Genomic DNA, 21,612 nt, shown 5'->3' on the forward strand with positions numbered 1-21,612 from the left:
TGATTTTCTTCTTTCTTTTTTTAAATCAAACTGACCAAAGGTTTATCAATTGTATTAGTTTTTTCATAAAACTAACTATTGGTTTTATTTATTAATTCAATAGTTTTCTTAATTTCAATTTTATTAATCTCTCCTTTGGTTTTCAGTATTTCTAATTTGGTATTTACTTGGGGATTTTCAATTTGTTCTTTTTCTAGCTTTTTCAGCTGCATGCCCAAGTCATTGATCTCCTCTTTCTCTATTTTATTTATGTGGGCATTCAAAGATATAAAACTTCCCCTAAGAACTGCTTTTGCAGTATCCCATAAGATTTGCTATGTTGTCTCATTATTGTCATTCTCTTGAATTACATTGTTGATTGTTTCTATGATTTCTTCTTTAACCCATTCCTTCTTTAGGATTAGATTATTTAGTTTCCAATTGATTTTTGGTTTATCTTTCCATGGCCTTTTACTACATGTAATTTTTATTGCATTATGATCTGAGAAGGACGCATTGATTATCTCTACCTTTCTGCACTGGACTGTAAGATTTTTATGTCCTAGTACATGGCCAATTTTTGTAAATGTTCCATCTACTGCTGAGAAAAAGGTATATTCCTTTCTATTCCCATTCAATTTTCTCCAAAGTTCTATCATATCTACCTTCTCCAGAGTTTTATTTACCTCCTTAACCTCTTTCTTGTTTATTTTGAGGTTAGATTTATCGAGTTCAGAGAGGGGGAGGTTGAGGTCCCCCACTAGTATAGTTTTGCTCTCAATTTCTTCCTTCAACTCCCCCAACCTCTCCTTTAAGAATCTGGATGCTATACCACTTGGAGCATACATGTTTAGTAATGATATTGCATCATTGTCTATGGTGCCTTTTCGCAGGATATAGTTTCCATCCTTATCCCTTTTGATTAGATCTATTTCTGCTTTTGCTTTGTCTGAGATTAGGATTGCTACTCCTGCCTTTCTTACATCAGCTGAAGCACAATATATTCTGCTCCACCCTTTGACCTTTATCCTATGTGTACCCCCCCCCCCCCCCCGTTTCAAATGTGTTTCTTGTAAGCAGCATATTATTGGATTATGGCTTTTAATCCATTCTGCTATCCATTTCCGTTTTATGGGAGAATTCATTCCATTCACATTCACAGTTATGATTACAATCTGTGTATTTCCCTCCATTCTCTTTCCCGCCATTTGTGGTTTTAGCTCTCTGTCTCCCTTCCCCTCCTCAACAGTATTCACTTTTCACCACCTCCTCCTGCAGCCTTCCCCTCCTTCTTTTAGCCCCCCTCCCTTTTACTCCCCTTTACTCTTATTGCTTCTTCCCTCCCTTTTAGCATCCCTCCCCTTTCTTCCCCCTTCCCCTCCTACTGCTTATAGAGCTAGTTAGGATTATCTACTTAGGTTTATTGTTCCCTCCTTTAAACAAATCGGATGAGAGTACCTCTCAAACAATGCTCATCTCCCTCCCCTCCTTCCCTCTACTATAATTTTGTACTTCTTCCTGTGATGTAATTTGCCATTTTCTGCTTCCTCCTTTTCACACCTCCTATTACAACCCCTTCTCATACTTAAATCATATTTTTGACATGACATCATTTACTTTATACCCATTCCCTCTACGTATATCCCTTTTATCATAATAGCTGCACAATTCTCAAGATTAACAGGTATCATCTTCCCTTACAGGGAGGTAAACAGTTTGCCCTAATTGAGTAACAAGTTTGTTTTTGTTTTTTCCCCCCTGTTTACTTTTTATGATTCTCTTGAAACCTGCATTTGAAGATCGAATTGGCTATTGAGTTCTGGCGTTTTGGTCAGGAAACTCCGGAAATCCCTTATTTCGTTGAATGACTTTCTCTTTGCCTGAAATATTATGCTGAACTTTGCTGGGTAGTTGATCTTTGGTTGAAGTCCCAACTCCTTTGCCTTATGGAATATTGGGTTCCAATTCTTTCGATCTTTTAATGTAGAAGCTGCAAGGTCCTATGTGATCCTGACTGTATCTCCTTGATATCTGAATTGTTTCTTTCTGGCTGCTTGTAGTATTTTCTCCTTCACTTGACAGCTCTGGAATTTGGTAACAATATTTCTTGGGGTTTTGAGTTTGGGATCCCTTTCAGGAGGGGAACAGTGAATTCTTTTGATGACTATTTTGCCCTCTGAATCTAGCACTTCTGGGCAGTTTTCCTTGATGATTTCCTGGAAGATATTGTCCAGACTCTTTTCTTCATCATGGGTTTCTGGCAGGCCAATAATTCTTAAATTTTCTCTCCTGGATCGATTTTCAAGGTCAGTTGTTTTTCCAATTAAATATTTTACATTTTCTTCTATCTTTTCATTCTTTAGATTTTGTTTGACTGATTCTTGCTATCTCATTGAGTCATTAGTTTCTACTTGCCCAATTCTAATCTTTATCATATTCTTTTCTTCAGTTAACTTTTGCATCTCCTTTTCCATCTGACCAATTTTTCCCTTTAAGGAGCTATTTTCTCCAGTGTACTTCCTTTTCCATTCGACCAATTTTCCCAATTAGGTTTTGGGTTTCCTTTTCCGTTTGATCAACTCTTCCTTTTAGGGAATTATTTTCTCCAGTTAATTTTTGAACTTCCTTTTCCATTTGTTCCATTTTCCTTCTCAAAGTAATGTTCTCATCAGTGCATTCTTCTTTTATAATTTTAAAATCATTGGCCAGTTTTTCTTCTATTTCCTTCTTTAGCTGTTCCAGGAGAGCTACTTGTGCTTACAAGAAGTTCATAGTCCCTTCTGAAGTTTCAGATGGAAGTACAGTCTCGCTCTGACCTCTTTGGTGTTTGTGTTTTGGTCCTTATCCCCATAGAAAGATTCTATGGTTTCTTCATCCTTCATCTGCCTTTTCTTGTTCATGATGTTGACTGAGTGTTGTAGCTTCTGGTTCTTTCAGTCAGTAGCTACGGAACTTTGTGTTGAGCTGATGTGTGAAAAAGCTAAAAGCAGGTTTTGGGTTTAGCTTGTTAAGTGTGGGGGAGGAGTGGTCTGGTCACAGGAGATCTCCTCAGCTGAACTGAGGCAAAGGCAAGCTCAGGGGATGGTGATCCCAGCTTCCCTATTGTCTTCCAATTTCCCCTGGAGTGCTGAGGCACACCTAGATGCTAATGCGTGTTCCCACCCCTCCTGGGGCTCCTCTCCTGGTGCTGGGGCTCCTCTCCTGGCACTGAGGCTTGCCTGGGTCCTAGTGCGAGTCTTCTCTGCCCTGGGTCCTCTGCCTTTCTGGTTTGCCTCCACCACAGTAGGAGGGATCCCCCTTAGCTATTTTCCTAGCCTCAGGTGTTATGAGACTATTTGCCCCCTTCTGCTGTTCCCACTGATCCAGGATTATTCTGGGGAAATATTTTATGGTTCTTTCATGGTCATCAAGGGGGGAGGAGAGAGCATTTACTGATCACTCTGCCATCCTGGCTCCTGGAAGTTCAAGTAGGTGACTTACCAAAGTTTACTCTTCAGGCTGAAGGTCTCAGGAGCTGCTGCGCTGATATCTGGCACTCAGCAGCTCTCACTGGCTTGGTTTGGCTTGTCTCCCGCTCCTCCAGTCCCACCTGCTGCTCTCAGGTTTCTCACGTCCCTTCCACTCTGCTGCTGACCACTCTGCGCTGTGCGCTGGGGGCTCACCCCCGTGGAACAGATCCTTCCCATGGACCTTCCAGTCCAACCTGGGCTCCGATCTGTCACAGTCTGTCTCCCACTGGATTCCGCACCTCCAAAATTTAGTCAGATTCTCCTTTCAGAGGTATCCGAAGGAATTTGTCCAAGAGCTTAGGTGAGTCATTGCTCTCACTCCACCATCTTGGCTCCACCCCCAAGACTCATTTTTCTGAGGTTAAATCTGGCTTCAGACATTTACTAGCTGTGTGACCCTGGGCAAGTCACTTAATCCTGTTTGCCTCAGTTAAATAAGCTGGAGAAAGAAATGGCAAACCACTCCAGTATCTCTGCCAACAAAACCCCAAATGGAGTCATGGAGAGTTGGACACAACTAAAAAACAACAAAATAAATCTAATCTATAGAGAGAACTGGTAGAAGTAAGTACATAAGAAAGTGAGCCATTTCCCTTATGGAGTCAAAGGATAGGAAGGTCAAAGGATATGAAGTCAGTTCTCAAAATAAGAAAGGTAAACAACCAACAACCACATAAAAATGTTCCAAATTATTAATAATAAGAAAAATGTGAATCCAAACAACTCTAAAGTTCAACCTCACATCCATCATAGATTGGCAAAAAAAGAACAAAAACAAAAATGACAGTTGTTGGAGGAGCTGTGGGAAGACAGGTAGACTAATGTATCTTTGAAAAAGTAGTCTCATCATTCTGGAAAGCAATTTTGTACTATGTCCAAAAAGTTACTAAACTCTGTGTATCCTATGACTCAGAAATACCATAATTAGGCTTCTAAGAACCTGAAAGAGATCAAAGAAAGGGAAAGGACTCATATGCACAAAAGTACCTTCTATTTTAACAAAGACCTACAATAAGAAAATGTCTGAATAAATCATGTTATATAAATGTAAAGGAATACTGCTGTGTCATAAGAAATGACAAGTGGAACAGATTTCAGAGAACTCTGGGAGAATGTATAGAACTGATGAATAATGAAGTCAGCAGAACCAGGAAAACAATTTATATAATGAATACAACATGATAGAAGAAAAAACTGTAAAAGACTCAAGAACTTTGATACATGCAACAACCAATGAAGACTTCAAAAGGTTGATAATAAATTATGTTTCAAGCTTTTGGGCAGAAACATGATGGATCAACTAGAGGTATGGAATGAGCCACATGTTTTCAGACCCATTGGTCTGTATCTACTGCACCACCTATCTCCCTAAACTGCTTTGTAGGTTGCAATGAAACAGTACCACACACTCGTTAGCTACTCTGATTAATACAATGATCCAGGACAATTTCAGAGGATTCATGATAAAAAAATGTTATCCACCCCCAGAGAGAAAACTGATAAACTATGAGTGCAAACTGAATTATAATTTTTTTCACTTTCTTTTTTCTTGTTTTTGCAACATGGCTAATACAGAATACTTTTTTCATTTTTCACATGTATAACTGATACATGACTTGCCTTCTTAATGGGTGAGGAAGCGTATTGAGGGAGGAAGAAAATTCAGAACTCAAAATTTTAAAAATAGAAAAATTCAGTTTTAGACCTCCAATAAACTTAACTTCACTACTGTAACTATAAACATGAAATCTTAATCCAATGACCAATAAATGAAGGTACAACTAGAGAAAGTGAATTATACCAATCTTCATACCCTCATCATATATGCATAAAATGATGGAAGGAAGTTGCAGCCTAATGGAAGAATGGTTCAGGTTCTCCTTATAATGGCAAATAAAGGAATTGATATGGCTGGTTTTGGCATGAGTCCAAAGATAACAACATTCAATCACCTCATATCGCAGTGATTATGGTAAAATATTTGCACAAAAAAATCAAAACCAACAACAACCTACTGTGAAAATAATGGCAGATAGCTGTTGCAGAGGACAAAGCGGTGGAGAAGTTATTCAAAAATCACCACCACAACAATTCTGCAAGACCCTCCAGATTGATTCAACTAAGTCTTATACTTGGTGATTTAAATGCAATTGTGGGAATAAGTGAAAATAGGGAGAAATATATTAGAAAATATGGAACAGAAATAAAAAATGAGACAAGTCAAAGACAACGGACTAAACAAAAGCCTCATACCTCTATCATGAATATTTTTTTATTCTTTTTTTCTATTTTTTTAAAATTTGTTTATTTAACTTTTAACATTCATTTTCACAAAATTTTGAGTTCCAAATTTTCTCCCCATTTCTCCCCTCCCCACCCATTCCCTTTGGAAAGCAAGCAATTCAATATAGGCCATATCTGTGTAGTTTTGCAAATGACTTTCATAATAGTCGTGTTGTGTAAGACTAACTATATTTCCCTCCATCCTATCCTGCCCCCCATTGCTTCTGTTCTCTCTTTGGATCCTGTCCCTCCCCAAGAGAGTTGACTTCAAATTGCTCCCTCCTCCCACTGCCCTCCCTTCCATCATCCCCCTCACCCTGCTTATCCCCTTCTCCCCCACTTTCCTGTATTGTAAGACAGGTTTTCATACCAAAATGAGTGTGTATTTTATACCTTCCTTGAGTCAAGTGTGATGTGCCAATTGAGTTAGCCTATTTTTCAAGGTGTTATTTTCTTCAGCATTTTTTTGGGTTTCCTTTAGCAAGGTATTGACCTGCTTTTCATGTTTTTCTTGCATCTCTCTCATTTCTCTTTCCAGTTTTTCCTCCACCTCTCTAACTTGATTTTCGAAATCCTTTTTGAGCTCTTCCATGGCCTGAGCCCATTGAATATTTCTTTTGGATGTTTGGGATACAGAAGCCTTGACTTTTATGTCTTTCCCTGATGGTAAGCATTGTTCTTCCTCATCTGAAAGGAAGGGAGGAGATATCTGTTCACCAAGAAAGTAACCTTCTATAGTCTTATTTTTTTCCCTTTTTTTTAGCATTTTCCCAATCAGTTACTTGACTTTTGGGTCCTTTGTCAAGAGTAGGGTATACTCCGGGAATCTGATCTCAGTTCCTCCAAGGTGGCACAATCAAGCATGTACTGGTCTGGAAGCAGAGAGGGATTTTTATGCCCAGAATCTGAGCAGATACCTCTCCATAGCCACTTGGCCTCCAGTTCCCAGCACTGGGGCCTGATTTTCAGATAAGCTGGATGGGCAAGGCCGCCATTCAGTGTGAGACAAAGACCAGCTTGGCCAGGGCCTCCACCCAGGGTGGAGGGAGGACTCGGCTCTTCAATGCCCCCAGGAGTTTTTACACTCCAACAATGGAGCTTCCATACTCGCTGCTGTGCAGGCTCTGTGGCCCCTGACTGCTGCTGGAGCCATAGGAAAGCCCTTCTCCCTTCCTGGCCTGCTGATAAAACCCCATCACTGACCTTTGGCACCTGTGGGCCAAGAGATCTGAGGACCCGCTATTGAGACTGGAGATTCCGCCCCTGAGGTGTCCTCCTCCCAAAGCCTCATAGGTCTGTGCCACGTGGCCAAGGCTGGGCTGGGCTCTGTGCTCAGCTTCACATCCAGCGCAACCGACGTTTCTGTGGGTCTTTCAGGTCACCGTGGGCTGGAAATCTCCTCCACTCTGTTGTTCTCCACTTCTGCTGCTTCAGAATTTGTTGAGAGTCCCTCTCTACAGGAATTTTATGGGCTGTGGGGAGAACCCTGCATAAGTGTGTCTTTCTAGTCTGCCATCTTGGCATGAATACTTTTAAAAAGTATTAATTCAGAAGATGATGGACACAGTAAGCAATGAAAAATATCACAAAAAAGGAAACATTTTAACTAACAGGGAATGACTTGTTACTGATGTGGGAGTCATTCCTGGATTAGCTGACTGTGAAGTCAGACCAAGTTGTTAAAGATCAAAATTAATATGAAGCTAGAAGTAATAATAAAAATGAGAGTAAAATTTGTGATGTACAATTAAAGCAACTCCAACCTGACCTATTTAAACAAGTTAGTGATGATGAAAAATGAGAAATAGATGCAGGAAAGAATATATACACTGATTACAATAGTTTCATACAAAAATTTAACCAATGTAAATCAACTGTCATAGTGACAACAAAAAAAGTCTAAGAACCACCTTAGTGAGCAAAAATTTGACTTACTTGCTAAGTAGAGAGAGATGACAGCCACTAGCAAGATTTGTTTAGAATATCCTATACAGAAAGATACTAAAAGATTATAAGTAGTATTGTCTCATAAAACAGAGAGAAGCACTAGTGGGTAAAATCAGTTTAAAATAAGTCTGGGAAGAGATTCTAAATAAGCAAAATTGTTTTTGTAACATGTTTCCCCAAATATAGTGGAACTACCACATCTGAACTCTAACAGTCCTTCTATGTGCTTATAAAGGACATGGCCATTTTAAAAACAAAGAAGAAAAAGCAGGTAGCCTAGAGCAAGTATATAAAGAAAAGGCTTGTGCTAGAAATAAAATAGTTTTAAGTGTGCTGTAGGATTGATTCTCAAAGTAAATGAAGGAGGGTTGGATACCAAAGGCAGGGAAAAAAAAAATACCTCAAACCTTATTTTTTTAAAAAGTGACCAAGAAAATACTAATAATTACCAACCCATATGACAACATTCCCATCTTTATAAAATTATATGAAAATAATCTACACATTCACAGAGGGAATCCTTGATAAAAGTATTAGAAAAATACATGCAGACTTTCATAAGTGATATTTTACAATGAATATCTATTTAAAAGTATATAATAATAATAACAGATACAAAGTCTCTTAAAGTGGCAGGATGTACTTCCATGTTTTTTAAAAAATATTTTGTTTTTTTAGTATCACATTCATTTCCCAACATATCTTTCTTGTTTCAGCAAGTTTTCTTTTGTAACAAAGATTTAATAAGCAAAAAAAAAAGCAGTTTAGCTAACCATCACATAGACTGTACCTGACAATATACACAGCATTTCATACCCATAATCCTCTACTTCTTTCCTGAAGGAAGGGGTATGTTTTTCTCAACTCTTCTCAGGGTCCAAGCCTAGTCGTACTAATTACAGAGCTTTCAGTTTTCTTTTATTATTCATTCTATTTACAGTGTTGGCATTTTATTATTTGTTTTCCTTCTTCTGCTTACTTTACTCTGCATCAATTTAAAATTCCATCATATTCATCTTTCACAATATGTTTGGCCATTCTCTAATCAATGGGTATCTACTTTGTTTCCAATTCTTTGCTACCACAAAAGTGCTATAATTAATATTTTGGTTTATATGGGACTTTTCTTTCAGTCTTTGACCTCCTCCTTTGTATAGATACCTAGTAGTGAGAACTCTGGGTCAAAAGATGAAAACATTTTAGTCACTTTTTTTTAACCATAATTTCAAATTGCTTTCCAGAACAGATGATTAGACCAATTCACAACTCCACTAAAACTGTATCAGTATGCTCCTATTCTTACAACCCAACATTATTTTCATCTTTTATTAACTTTGCCAATTTGCTGAATGGGAGGAGAAACATAAGAGTTATTTTGATTTTATATAACAGTATATATCATCATCATCACATAAATGAATGGAAAGACACAAATGATATAAAATCCTACTGTGTTGTTTGTTGATTATAAAAAATTTGTTACAACAAAATGCCAACTTAAAATCTCTCTTGTAACAAAGGGTCATCCTTTCAGATGTAAAAATTATAAACAATTCCCTGAAATATTTTACAGAAAATTAATATTATTCAACAACCTTGTCATCATTCAGGTCAAGCAAAGCATAAAATAGTATGTTTACCAAAGGTGTATGCCACTTTATGGATGAGATCCAATATAAAGTTTAAGTCAAGGAGGGATCATTTTATAGATGGTGAGGTTCTCCAAAGTTACTTGTGGATGACATTATGGTGTTTATATCAATCCTTGTTCACTTTAGAATATGACCTAATTATCTATGTAGGAAAAATAAAAAGGATGAAGGACACTTATTTCTCAGACCAAAATATGCCATTTAATAGACAACTTTGTCCATTAGTAAATATTTAAAGAAACAATGAAAATGGATAAGTTGGGTCTGGATTTGAACTTTTCAAGTAAGTCAGACTGCCTTTGGGAAATTCAAATACTTTTAATAGCCCCAAGGTTCTCCTTGAAATAAATCCCCATCTTTTTAATGCTGGCATTTTCTAGTGTGCTAATATGACAAAAGTCTCTAGTCTCTGACAAACTGAAATTGTGCATCACAAAAAAATGTAATGGAAAACTGGTATAAGCAGCCTGCAAGACATCACATAAAACAAAGAGGCACAATGTAAAAGATGTTATCAAAGAAGTATAAGAGCAAAAAAGAAAACTTGCCAATCACAGTGAGATACAAGGAATCACTGATAGGTAGGTTCCTCCCCATATCAAGAGAAATGAGGAAGGTGCTCAGGGCAAACTTATGGGAGGACATGAGTGAGAATCACACAAGACCAGGATGTACGGGTAGGCTGTGACCTATCCTGTAAAGTGAATACCTCCATAAATGCAATCATAGATCCACTCGACCAAATAAGAACCAAACCAAATTTAGTTATTTGCATTGATGTTAAATGTGCCATAATTGACAAGGTAGAACAGTACAGAAATAATGACATTAGGAGAAAAAGGTTTAAGAAGAAAGATAATAAGTTCAGTCTTAGGTATGGTGATGTTGAGCAGCCAAGTGGAAATTCAGCTAGAGGTCGTTTGAGATGCAGGTCTAGAGCTCAGAAGAGAAAATGGAAGAAATTATCTGAATGGACGTGGTAGTTGAAGCTATGTGAGTAAATGGGGAATCAGGAGGGAGAATAGAGAGAAAGTCAAGGAAAGATTCCTAGGGAACACCTACATTAAGATACACTGAAGAAGATGAATAGAAGAATACAGAGAAGAAGCAACTGAAGAGGCAGTAGAACCAGGTGAATGTGGGATCTGAAAGTGAGGGAAGAGACAAAATCCAGCTGGAAGCAATCCTCAAGTAAAAAGCTGAAGGGAGGTCAATGACACCACTTAAGGTAACAAAACACAAATATAATGGATTACTTTTAAAATTAAAGTTTACAGGTTTCCTTTCACTAATCAGCAAATAAAAGAGTGCAACTGTATATGCAAACATTCAAAATCAATTTTTAATGGTCCACACTTTTTTTTGTGCCAGTCATATCCCATTTATATCACCATCCCTCTTCAAATTTTCTCCTCTAACAACCAAAAACAATTAAAACAGCACACATGCTAAAGGAGTATGTGACACCTGCACATAGAGGTCACTATTCTCTCATAAGACTGACAAAAGGTAAGTGTTGTTCGTATCTTTCCATATATTCTTGCCACAGCCTCTCCATCTCTTCTACTTAAGTCCCTACCATTTTTATCTTTTACCATGCCTGTTTCTTCAAGAAACATTCCCTTGATATCTCTAATTTTCTCAAAGAGATCTCTTATGTTTCCCATTTTATTGTTTTCTTCTATTTCTTTGCATTGCTCATTTAAGACAATCTTCTCATCTCTCCTGGCTATTCTCTGCAATTCTGTATTCAGTTGAGCACAGCTTTCCCTTTCCCTTTCCTTCTTTTCTCTATTTGTAAAATCTCCTCAGACAGCAATTTTACTTTCTTGCTCTTTTTCTTTAAGCTGTTTCTTGTTGCTACTTCCTGTACAATATTATGAACCTCTCTCTGTCCATAGTTCTTCAGGCACTCTCTCTACCAGATCTAATCCCTTCAATTTATTTATAATTTCCCCTTCATATTCATAAGGGGTATTAATTGGATCATACTGAGACAGTCTGATGTTTTTCCCTACTTTCTTTCAATTTAAGTATGAATTTTGCAATAAAATGCTCATGATCTGAGACACAGTTAACTCTACGTCACGTTTTAACTGATTATATAGAACTTCTCCACCTTTGACTGCAAAGTATATCATCAATCTGATTTCAATATTGACCAGCTGGTGATGTCCATGTGTAAAGTCACCTTTTTGGTTGCTGGAAAAAAGTGTTTGCTATGACTAGTGAGTTATCTTGACAAAACTCTATCGCTGCACTGCTTCATTTTGTACTGAAAAGTCAAACATGTCTGTTATTTTTTTATTTCCTACTTTAGCATTTCAATCCCCTATGATGAATGTAACATCTTTTCTTGATATTATATCTAGATGTTGTAGGTCTTTATAGCACTGAGCAACTTCGACCTCTTTGGCATCAGTAGTTGGAACACACACTTTTACTGAGATGCTGAACAGTTTGCCTTGGATTTGAACAAATATCATTGTCATTTTTGAGATTATACCTCAGTACTGCTTTTTCTCAATCTTTTTTTTTTTTTTTTAACTATGACGGCTACTCCATTTCTTGTAAAGGAGTCTTGCCCACAGTAGTCAGTATGTGCAATGATCACCCAAATTAAATTCACCCTTTCCCATCCATTTAAGTTCACTGACACCTAAGATGTTGATGTTTGATCTTTCCACTTCCTCCTGACTACATTTAACTTACCTTGGCTCATAGACCTGACACTCCAGATACCCATGCAATACTGATCTTCATAGCATCCAACAGACTTTCCTTTGTCACCAGACACACCTGCCACAGAGCCTCCTTCAGTTCTGGCCTACCTGTTTCATTCATTTTGGAGCTCCTTGTAGTTGTCCTCTACTCTTCCCCAGTAACAGGCAAGATACCTTCCAACCTGAGAGGGTCATTTTCCAGTGTCTTATCTTCTATCATTTTAATACTTTCCATGGGGTTTTTGGGGCAAACATGCTAGAATGATTTGCCATTGGCTTCTCCAGAGGATCACCTTTTGTAACCCTGCACAGCATAATTCATAGTTTCACTGATCTATATAGGCTCCTCTGCCATGACAAGGCAGTGATTCAGGAGGAGCCATTCAGCAAAAGACTGGATTATTTTCTATAAGTGCATATCATAGGGGAAGAAAGGGGAGGTTCGGGGCTCAAAAGAGAGAAAAAGGAAAAGTGGAGAGGAAGTCAACAAAAAAAATGGAGCAGCAGCAAGGGCCCAGCTGAAGTTGTCTTGCATGAATCTAGAGCGGATGAAATGAACTTAGATTTGTGACTTTTTCAAGAGGTGTTTAATAGGACTTGAGGCAGGACTAGACAAACTAGAACTAAACAAGGGGGCATGGGGAAGGATAAGAATTCCTATGTCAGGAACATCAGAAGAAGAAAGGCAAAAGATTATAAACTACTACCTGTAGAGGCAAAAAGAGAGGGGCAAATACCCGATAACAATTTTATCTAGCTAGTGAAAGTGGCAGGACCATGGAGAAATGGAAACAAGTAAAGATGGCTAAGGGTGAAGGTAGGGCAGAACTGAGAAGGGAGACAGACTAGACAAATAGGAAAGAATGAAAGGCCTAGAGTTAATGACAATAAAGACAAGGAAAACATTCTCTTAACGGAGAGCCTGTAGAAGTGATTTGCTTCTGAGTTCCAAAAAGTGTTACATGTATCTTAGTTATTGATAGGGGTGAAGTCAAGATGGTGGAGTAAAGGCAGGGACTCACCTGAGCTCTCCCTCAAATCCCTACAAATACCTTTGAAAAATGACTCTAAACAAATTCTAAAGTAGCAGAACCCACAAAAATACAGAATGAAACAAATTTCTAGCCCAAGACAACCCAGAAAGTCTATAGGAAAGGTCTGCTGCACCAGGCTGAGAGAGGAGCACAGTCCAGTGCAAGCCACACCAGTATAGACTGGGCTCCAGCAAACCTGGAGCAAGCCTCAGAGGACTGCAACATTGGCAGCGGTGGCAGTTTCCAGCCCACAGATGCCAAAGACAACCTATAAGACCTATAAAGACAGCAAGAAAAGTCTGTTGGACCTGGGTTGAGAGAGGGGCACAGCCCAGCACAGACTGCACCAGCACAACCTCAACCCCAGCAAACCAGAAGCAGGCCTGGGGAGTAACTGAATCAGCAGATGCAGCAGCAGCTGCTGCTTTTGGAGCTCTTAGCCCATGGACAAGAAAGGGACCAAACTACTGTCAGAAGGAGATTCTAGCACTAAGGCAGGACTCTGTTGCTTTGCCCAGATCTGGATCCAGTTCACAGTCCTAGGCAAGGAGGAACACTAGCATAGCAGAGCTTGCAGCAGCAGTGGAAGGGGGACCATCCTCAGACTTCCAGTGCAGAAAAGAGTGCTTGTGATCACTCACAGACTATAGTTCAGGCCAGGAGAGGGGAAAACACCTCTCCTTAGATCATACCACCTTGGAAGAACTGAAAACTTACAGGACTCTTGAAGTATCTCTGAAAACAGCTGCATAAAACCCCTGAAGCTTGGGACAGTTCATGTTCCACAATGGAAGCAGAGCTTTATCTTAAAAAAAAGAGTTTAAAAGTCAGGTAATAGGCTGGGGAAATGAGCAAACAACAGAAAAAAAACCCTCTAACTACAGAAACTTACTTTGGTGACAAGGAAGATAAAAACACATGCAACAAGTCAAAGTTCCTCTACCCAAAGCCTCCAAGAAAAATATGAATTGGTTTCATGCTATGGAAGAGCTCAAAAAGGATATTGAAAATCAAGTAAGAGAAGTAGAGGAAAAATTGGGAAGAGAAATGAGAGTGATGCAAGAAAATCATGAAAAACAAGTCAACAGCTTGCTAAAGGAGACACAAAAAAATACTGAAGAAAATGACATCTTAAAAAATAAATCAGACCAAAAGGCAAAAGAGATCCAAAAAGCCAACAAGGAGAAGAATGCCTTAAAAAGCAGAATTAGCAAAATGGAAAAGGGGGTACAAAAGCTGCCTAAAGAAAATAATTCCTTAAAAATTACAATGGAGCAAATGGAAGCTAATGACTTCATGAGAAATCAAGAAATCAAAAAACAAAACCAAAAGAACGAAAAAATAGAAGATAATGTGAAATACCTCAATGGAAAAACAACTGACCTGGAAAACAGATCCAGTAAAGATAATTTAAAAATTACTGGACTATAGGAAAGCCATGATCAAAGCAAAAAGAGCCTAGATATGATATAGATATCATCTTTCAAGAAATGATAAAGGAAAATTGCCCTAATATTCTAGAACCAGAGGATAAAATAGAAATGGAAAGAACCCACCAATCACCTAATGAAGGAGATCCCAAAACGAAAACTGCCAGGAATATTATAGCCAAATTCCAGAGTTCCCAGGTAAAGGAGAAACTATCGCAAGCTGCCAGAAACAATTCAAATATTGTGAAGCTACAATCAATATAACACAAGATTTAGCAGCTTCTAAATTAAAGGTCAGAGGGATTAGAAAATGATATATTCTGGAGGTCAAAGGAACTAGGATTATAACCAAGAATCATCTATTTAGCAAAACTGAATATAATGCAGGAGGGGGAAAAATGGACATTCAATGAGATAGAGGAATTTCATAATTTCATTTTTTTGAAAAAAGAACAGAGTTAACTAGAAAATTTGACTTTCAAATACAAGGCTCAAGAGCAGCATGAAAAGGTAAACAGGAAAGAGAATTCATAAGGGACTTATTAAAGTTAAATTGTTTATATTCCTACAAGGAAAGATGGTATTTGTAACTCATAAGACGTTTCTCATTAGGGTGTGTTTGTCCTTCATTGACAAAGAAGACCATGCCATCATGACTTGCATTTGACTTTGCTTTTGAATGAGGGAGGGCTGTGCAGGTCACCAGCCTCACTTCTCCTCCAAAGCCATCTGAATCCAGTGATCAGATATTCATCAGGATGACTGGAGATGACCCAGGATGAGGCAGTTGGGGTTAAGTGACTTGCCCAAGGTCACACAGCTAGTGAGTATCAAGTATCTGAGGTGAGATTTGAACTCAGGTCCTCCTGACTCACTGCACCACCTAGCTGCCCCTCTCATTAGGGTAGTCAGAAGAAGTATATACAGACAGAGGGCATAGATGGATATAGCTGAATATGAAGGGATGATATCTAAAAATAAAATTAAAGGGTAAAAGAAAAATGTACTGGGAGAAAAAGAAAGGGAGAGGTAGAATAGGGTAAATTATCTCACATAAAAGAGGCAAGAAAAAGATTTTACAGTGGAGGGGAAAGGAGGGAGGTAAGAGGGAAGGAGTAAACCTCATTCTCATCAGAATTAGCTCAGAGGGAGTAAGACACACTCAATTGGGTACAGAAATCTATCTTATCCTACAGGAAAGTAGAGAGGAAGAAGAAAGATAAAGGGGATGTGGAGTGATAGACGGGAGGGCAGATTGGGAAAGGGCTAGTCAGAAGTCAAACACTTTTGAGAAGGGACAGGGTAAAAGGAGAGAGAGAAAATAGAATAAACAGAGAACAGGATAGGATAAAGGGAAATATAGCTAGTCTTTCACAGCATTACTATTATGGAACTGTTTTGCATGACTACACATGTATAACCTATATCGAACTGCTTACTTCTCAGTGAGGTGGGGTGGGGAGGCAGGGAGAGAATTTGGAACTCAAAGTTTTAAAAGTGAAGGTTAAAATTGTTTTTACATGTACCCTGGCAAAAATAAAATACATTATAAAAAAACTTAGTTGTTGTTATTCACTTGTAGCTGTCACCAGATGATTAATTAATTGATCCTTAGGAGAGTAGAAGGTACAATGGTTAAATCTGCTTTAGTCTTGGATAATTCAGACAACCAGGAATATCAAAACACATATTTTTTATAAAATAAAAATATAACTGTTAATTGAGGTAATAATACAAATTAACTTCATTTTCTACTTACAAATTGAAACCAACCATATAAAGCATATGTTAAAAAAATGAACAGAACGCTCAAAGACATATGGTATATACCTTGTTTAATTATCAGTCCATTCTCCAAACATTGGTTTGCTAGCTCTGTCTCATCTATGGACAACCCCAGACCCCTCTCACTGCTTCTGGCTATGGTGCACCTTCTTCTATTCACTGTCAACATTCCTTAATTCATTCTTCATTTCTCCCTGTATAAGAACCTTAGGAAGGGGAGGTATATAAACCTATCACCACAGCTATTCCTTCCTGTTGCCATGGTGACACACATGCTATAACTTGTTTTATTTAAAAGGGTGAGACTCCTTTCCTTCAGAACAATTTCAATTTGCAAACTGTGATTTGAAACAAAGCAAAACTTAGGTCATTTTCAATAAGGTATGGATTAGACTAAATGATTCTTCAGGTCCTATCCAACTCTGAGACTTCATGAAACAACTAAAAAAGGTTGGGGTGGGGAAGAGCCAAGATGGTGGAGTAAAGATGGGAACTCAGCTGGACTCTCCCAAATTCCCCTCCAAACAACTTTAAAATAACTCTTCAAAATGAATTATGGAGTAGCAAATCAATAAAAGGTTGGGATGAAGCAATTTTCCAGCCCACCACAATTTAGAAGATCAGCAAGAAAGGTCTACCTCACTGGGTATGAATAGAGGGCAATCCAGTGCAGGCCATACCCCCACAAGCCAAAAGCAGTCCTGGAGAGCAACTGAATCAGTGGGAGCGGAGCCATGGTTTCCACAGTTGTTAGCCAACTGTTAGGGAATTAGATAACTGGTCAGAGGAGATTACAGGGGACCCTTTGCTGGCACTAGGAGCAGGACTCTGTTTAATTGCCCATATGCAAGTCCAAGTCACAGTTCCACAGCAACAAGGAACACTAGCAGGAGTAAGGAATTTTGGTCATAGACTAGGACAGAAATGAGTGCTTATTGTTGTTCAAATACCAGAGCACAGGCCAGGAGAGCAGTGACCATACCTCTCTTTAAATCATACCACTTTGGAAGAATTGAAAATAGACTTCCATAACTAGCTCTGAGAGCAGCAGCAGTAAAGACCTAAAGCTTGGGACAGTGCCCCCTCCACACTCCAGAGTAAAGCCCAACTTTAACATAAAGATAAAAGTCAAGAAATCTGCTGGAAAAATGAGCAAACAACAATAAAAGAACTCGACCGTAGAAAGTTATGTGACAGGAATCAAACTACAAACTCAAAGGAAAACAGCAAAATTAAAACCTTAGCTACATGTAAAGACATGTTACATGTTACTGTATATAATATATATACTATAAACATATAAGCAAAACATATATATACTGTGTGTATATATATGTATATATACATATATACTGTATATATAACTGTTACATGTTTACAAGACAGCTACATGTGAAACCTCAAAGAAAAATGTAAATAGGCCTAAGGACCAAAAAGATCTAGAAGAGCTCAAAAAGAATTTTAAAAACCAAATAAGAAAGGTAGGGGAAAAACAGGGAAAAGAAAGAGAAAATCATGAAAATTTTGAAATAAGAGTTAACAGCTTGATAAAGGGGATGCAAAAAAATTACTGAAGAAAATAATACCTCAAAAAACAGAACGGGTCAAAAGGTAAGAGATGTACAAAAATCCATTGAAGACAACTCTTTAAAAGGCAGAATTGGCCAAATAGAAAAAGATGTACCAAAATTCACTGAAGGAAAGAACTCCTATAGTAAAACTGGTCAAATGGAAAAGGAGGTACAAAAGCTCACTAAAGAAAATAATTCCTTAAAAATTAGAATTGAGCAAGAGGAACTTAATGACCTAATGAATAGCCCTCCATTTATAGGAAACTTCTCTTTATTTTTAATACATTTATTAGAGCATGAGTTAACCTCTTGAGTTTAGGTAGAATGACCCATTTTTGCCAAAGATCACATAGTTAAAAAGTAGCAAAGCCAGAATCTGATCCCAAGTCTTCAGTTTTAAATCCAGTGCTTTTTCCTTTACAACATACTGCCTGGGATTAAGAAAAGAGAGAAAGAAAAAAAAAAAAGAAAAGAAGGAAAGTCAAGAGGATCAGAGAAGGCATGAGGTTAACACTAACCTATTCCCCATCCAAAGACCCACCAAGTGTTGAGGGGGAGAGGGATTTTTCCCAGCATCATGTAAATAGTTAGACGGGTGTAGTGTTAATGAAATATAAGATCGTTCCCATCCATTAATAGGTCTATGTGACCACATGTGTCACCTTTTCCCTTGGAACAAGAGCCGTGTTCTCAGATCTAAAGGTACACAGGTATTTCAGTCACAGATGTCATGCTGCTTTGAACTTCAGCTCAGTTCACAGCTGTGACACATCCTGAGTCATACAGGGCCCTGATGCAGAGACAATTAGGCTCTGGGCCACATGGATCCAATTAAGTGCTGAGGCACACAGATTTTCAAACTTTTCTTTGACAACTATATATACTGGGAGGTTGGTATTTTGCTTTGGAGCTCACTCATGCGAAGAATGTTTCTTTATGATATGGACAGACAAGACTCTAGGTAGCTATTGTTAAGGAGACCCCTGGCTTTTTGAACCCAGATGTTGGTGCTTCCTAGTCTGGTGATGTAAATTGTTTTATTACGTTGTTTAGACAGTTGGACCTCTATCTACTGAATTACATTTACTTCTTTCTACTTATCTGTCTGCATTTCTTAATTAAAGTAAGATTGTTCCCCCTTTGAAGCTGTCTTCCCTTTAGAAAAACAGATCAAAGAACCTGTGCTAGTAGCCCACCTTGTGCGCCAGTGTAGTTGCTAAGAAAATGGGGTCCATTAGTTAGGCAGTGACAGCAAACTGACACACACTGGATGACACAGCTAGTGGCTGAGACTACATATAATTTCTGAGTACAGCAACATCTTGGCTTAAAGCTCTCTGTCTTAACTGATGGTTTTCAAAAGGCAGTCTTCAAAAACCCTAAAGCAGTAGGCAGCCCCAAGGCTATGGTCAGGGCCAGGCCAGATAAGGGTTTGAAAGGGAATGCTTCCTTTCCTTCTATACACACAATGAAGCTGACAGTGAGCATTTTAATCCTCCGTCAGAATGATTTTTTTCTCTTTATTTTTTTCTTACTTTATCTATTTATTTTTTAGGGCATGGCTAATGCTGAAACTTGTTTTGTATGACTTCATTCATATTTGTAATGAATTTTGAATTTCTTGGTTTCTCAATGTTTAGGGGAGAGACTGAGGAGAGAGACAATATGGAACTGAAATAACAAATTATGAAAAAATAAAATTGAATTAAAAAAAATTAATCCTCTCTGCCCCCAACAATGGAAGACAAGTGAAGCAATAACTACTCCACCTACAAAACTATAAACTACAATACACTGTAAAAGACTCTCAAACCAGTGGTATAAAATAGTGAGAAACATTTGGCCATAAGAGTAGAAGCACATTTTTGAAGACTGAGATGATGGTTTATCAATAAATAAGGTCAGGATTCTACCAGTGAATAAACTTCATAAACAAGTAAACAGGAACCAATATTTGTACATTTCCAGGACTTGGAATATAGTCTCCTTGGCTAGAGTTTCTCAGGAAAGCAATAAATTTTTACTCACTTTCTAAAGTGAAAAACTAGAATGATCTCTTTATCTTTACTCAGATACTTCACCTTCTGCTACCATGTTTCCCATCCCTAACCCCAGTGGCAAAGACTATTTGCCTCGAACAAAATAGTATACAACAATGGGACAGGGCAGGAGTCAAATTACCAACTCAACAGAGTCCAAAGATTTCCCTGGGAGAAATATATTCCCTTAGAGATTCCAGGAACAGCAAAGTTGCTCTCAGGATAATCAATTATTATAAACAAAACTACTGATTATGACCATTCACTGGGAGTCAGTATTATCCTAGAAAAGCTCCAACACATTTGGGGCTTTTGAATCTGTATCTTGGGATTATATCTAACTAGCTAAACGAGGTTCTCCCCACCCACACAAAATCTCACACACAGGGCAGTAAGAAGAATTAGTGAGATACCATCTATATAGTGCTTAGAACATTAAATTATATAGTAAGCATTCTCCACACTGAGCCTTGGGCCCCATTCCTTCTCCTAGAGATTCTCCTTCCCTTTTACTTGTTGAAACAAGAATTTGTGGCTCCACAGCTGCCTCTGGTCCTTCCACGCTGAACCCAAATTGGAGAAAAGGCCCTGGGTAATATCAGTAAAGGAACAAATTCAACCCACCCAGGTTAGGCTCAGACAACAGTATATTTCTAAATTGAAGAAAGATACCCTAGGGCAATCTATTTCTCTAGCATAGAGATGACCATGTTAAATTTGCCCCCATTCCCCTACTCTCTGCCTTTGAAAGAAATCTTGTTTTCAAGCTCATTATTAGAACTGTGCTTCCATTAACAGGAACCAAATCTGAGCCAAATTCAGATAGAAGACAACTGGGGTGGGGAAGGGGAGCAGCAAATTATGTTGCCAGGTAGAGGCAAGATGAATAATGAATTCAGAAGCCACTCCAAGACTAGAAGCTAGTACCCAAAATGAAGTGAACCAGGTGCAGAGAGGAACAAGCCAGCCCCAGGAAGGCACAGAGAAGCAACAGCACAGACAGAAGCCTCAGAGAAGCAGAGGGGAGGCTTAATTACAAAACCAAATGAATGACATTTAAATAAGATTAAAAACAGGAAGGAGAAGGGAGCCTCCAGTAGGGCACAAATATCGCCAAAGCATCAGATTAGAGTGAACTGTGTCTGAATGGTTTCTGCATGTTACCTGCAGGAAGAAAGAGTGGAAGGGGTTGGGATGGAATCCCCACCTTCTATTTTGTGGCCTGGCATGAACTTATTCCCAAGCATCACAAAATTGAGATCAAAGCAAACTCACTGGGAAAGATGGATGTTTTCACAGTGATGACAGAAAAGAAACATTAGCATCTTACTCTTTTAGGAGAGAAGCCACGGAATCCAGAGGACAGTCCAGAAATAGTAACACTGCTGTAACAAGTTAATGCAACCAGAACCCCAAAGGCACTATAAACCTTCACCATTTCCAGCACCTCTGGACAAAATCACCAATTATCCAGGAACACAATTAGCAATCAAGAGTCTCACTGTCAATCAGCAGGGCAATACAAAAAGAAGTTAGAAGCCAAAGCCTGCCAGAAGGATCATAATGCAAGTGCCTTCTCAGAGCATAGGCCTCTCTCTGGAGGAGCCTGCACACCCAGCTTCTTCAGTGGTATAGGAAGTTTGATTTCCACTGAATCAGA

General features: G+C 38.4%; 1 protein-coding gene across 10 annotated transcripts in view; it reads right to left on the bottom strand.

Annotated features, from left to right (window-relative positions):
• The window catches only part of ARMH3 (armadillo like helical domain containing 3), a 222,638-nt gene that overhangs the window by 119,075 nt on the left and 81,951 nt on the right, over positions 1-21,612 (bottom strand). Inside the window, exon 22 of one of the 10 annotated variants that reach the window (XM_072620755.1) lies at positions 6,096-6,458. The exons of the other annotated variants lie outside the window; for them this stretch is intronic. Within the exon in view, the coding sequence (XP_072476856.1) occupies positions 6,175-6,458 (284 nt within the window). The 3' untranslated portion in view covers positions 6,096-6,174. Of the gene's footprint in view, positions 1-6,095; positions 6,459-21,612 lie in introns of those variants that run through there. 10 annotated transcript variants of the gene reach the window in all.

Source organism: Notamacropus eugenii, chromosome 1 (genome assembly GCF_028372415.1).
Source record: "Notamacropus eugenii isolate mMacEug1 chromosome 1, mMacEug1.pri_v2, whole genome shotgun sequence".
Lineage (NCBI taxonomy): Eukaryota > Metazoa > Chordata > Mammalia > Diprotodontia > Macropodidae > Notamacropus > Notamacropus eugenii.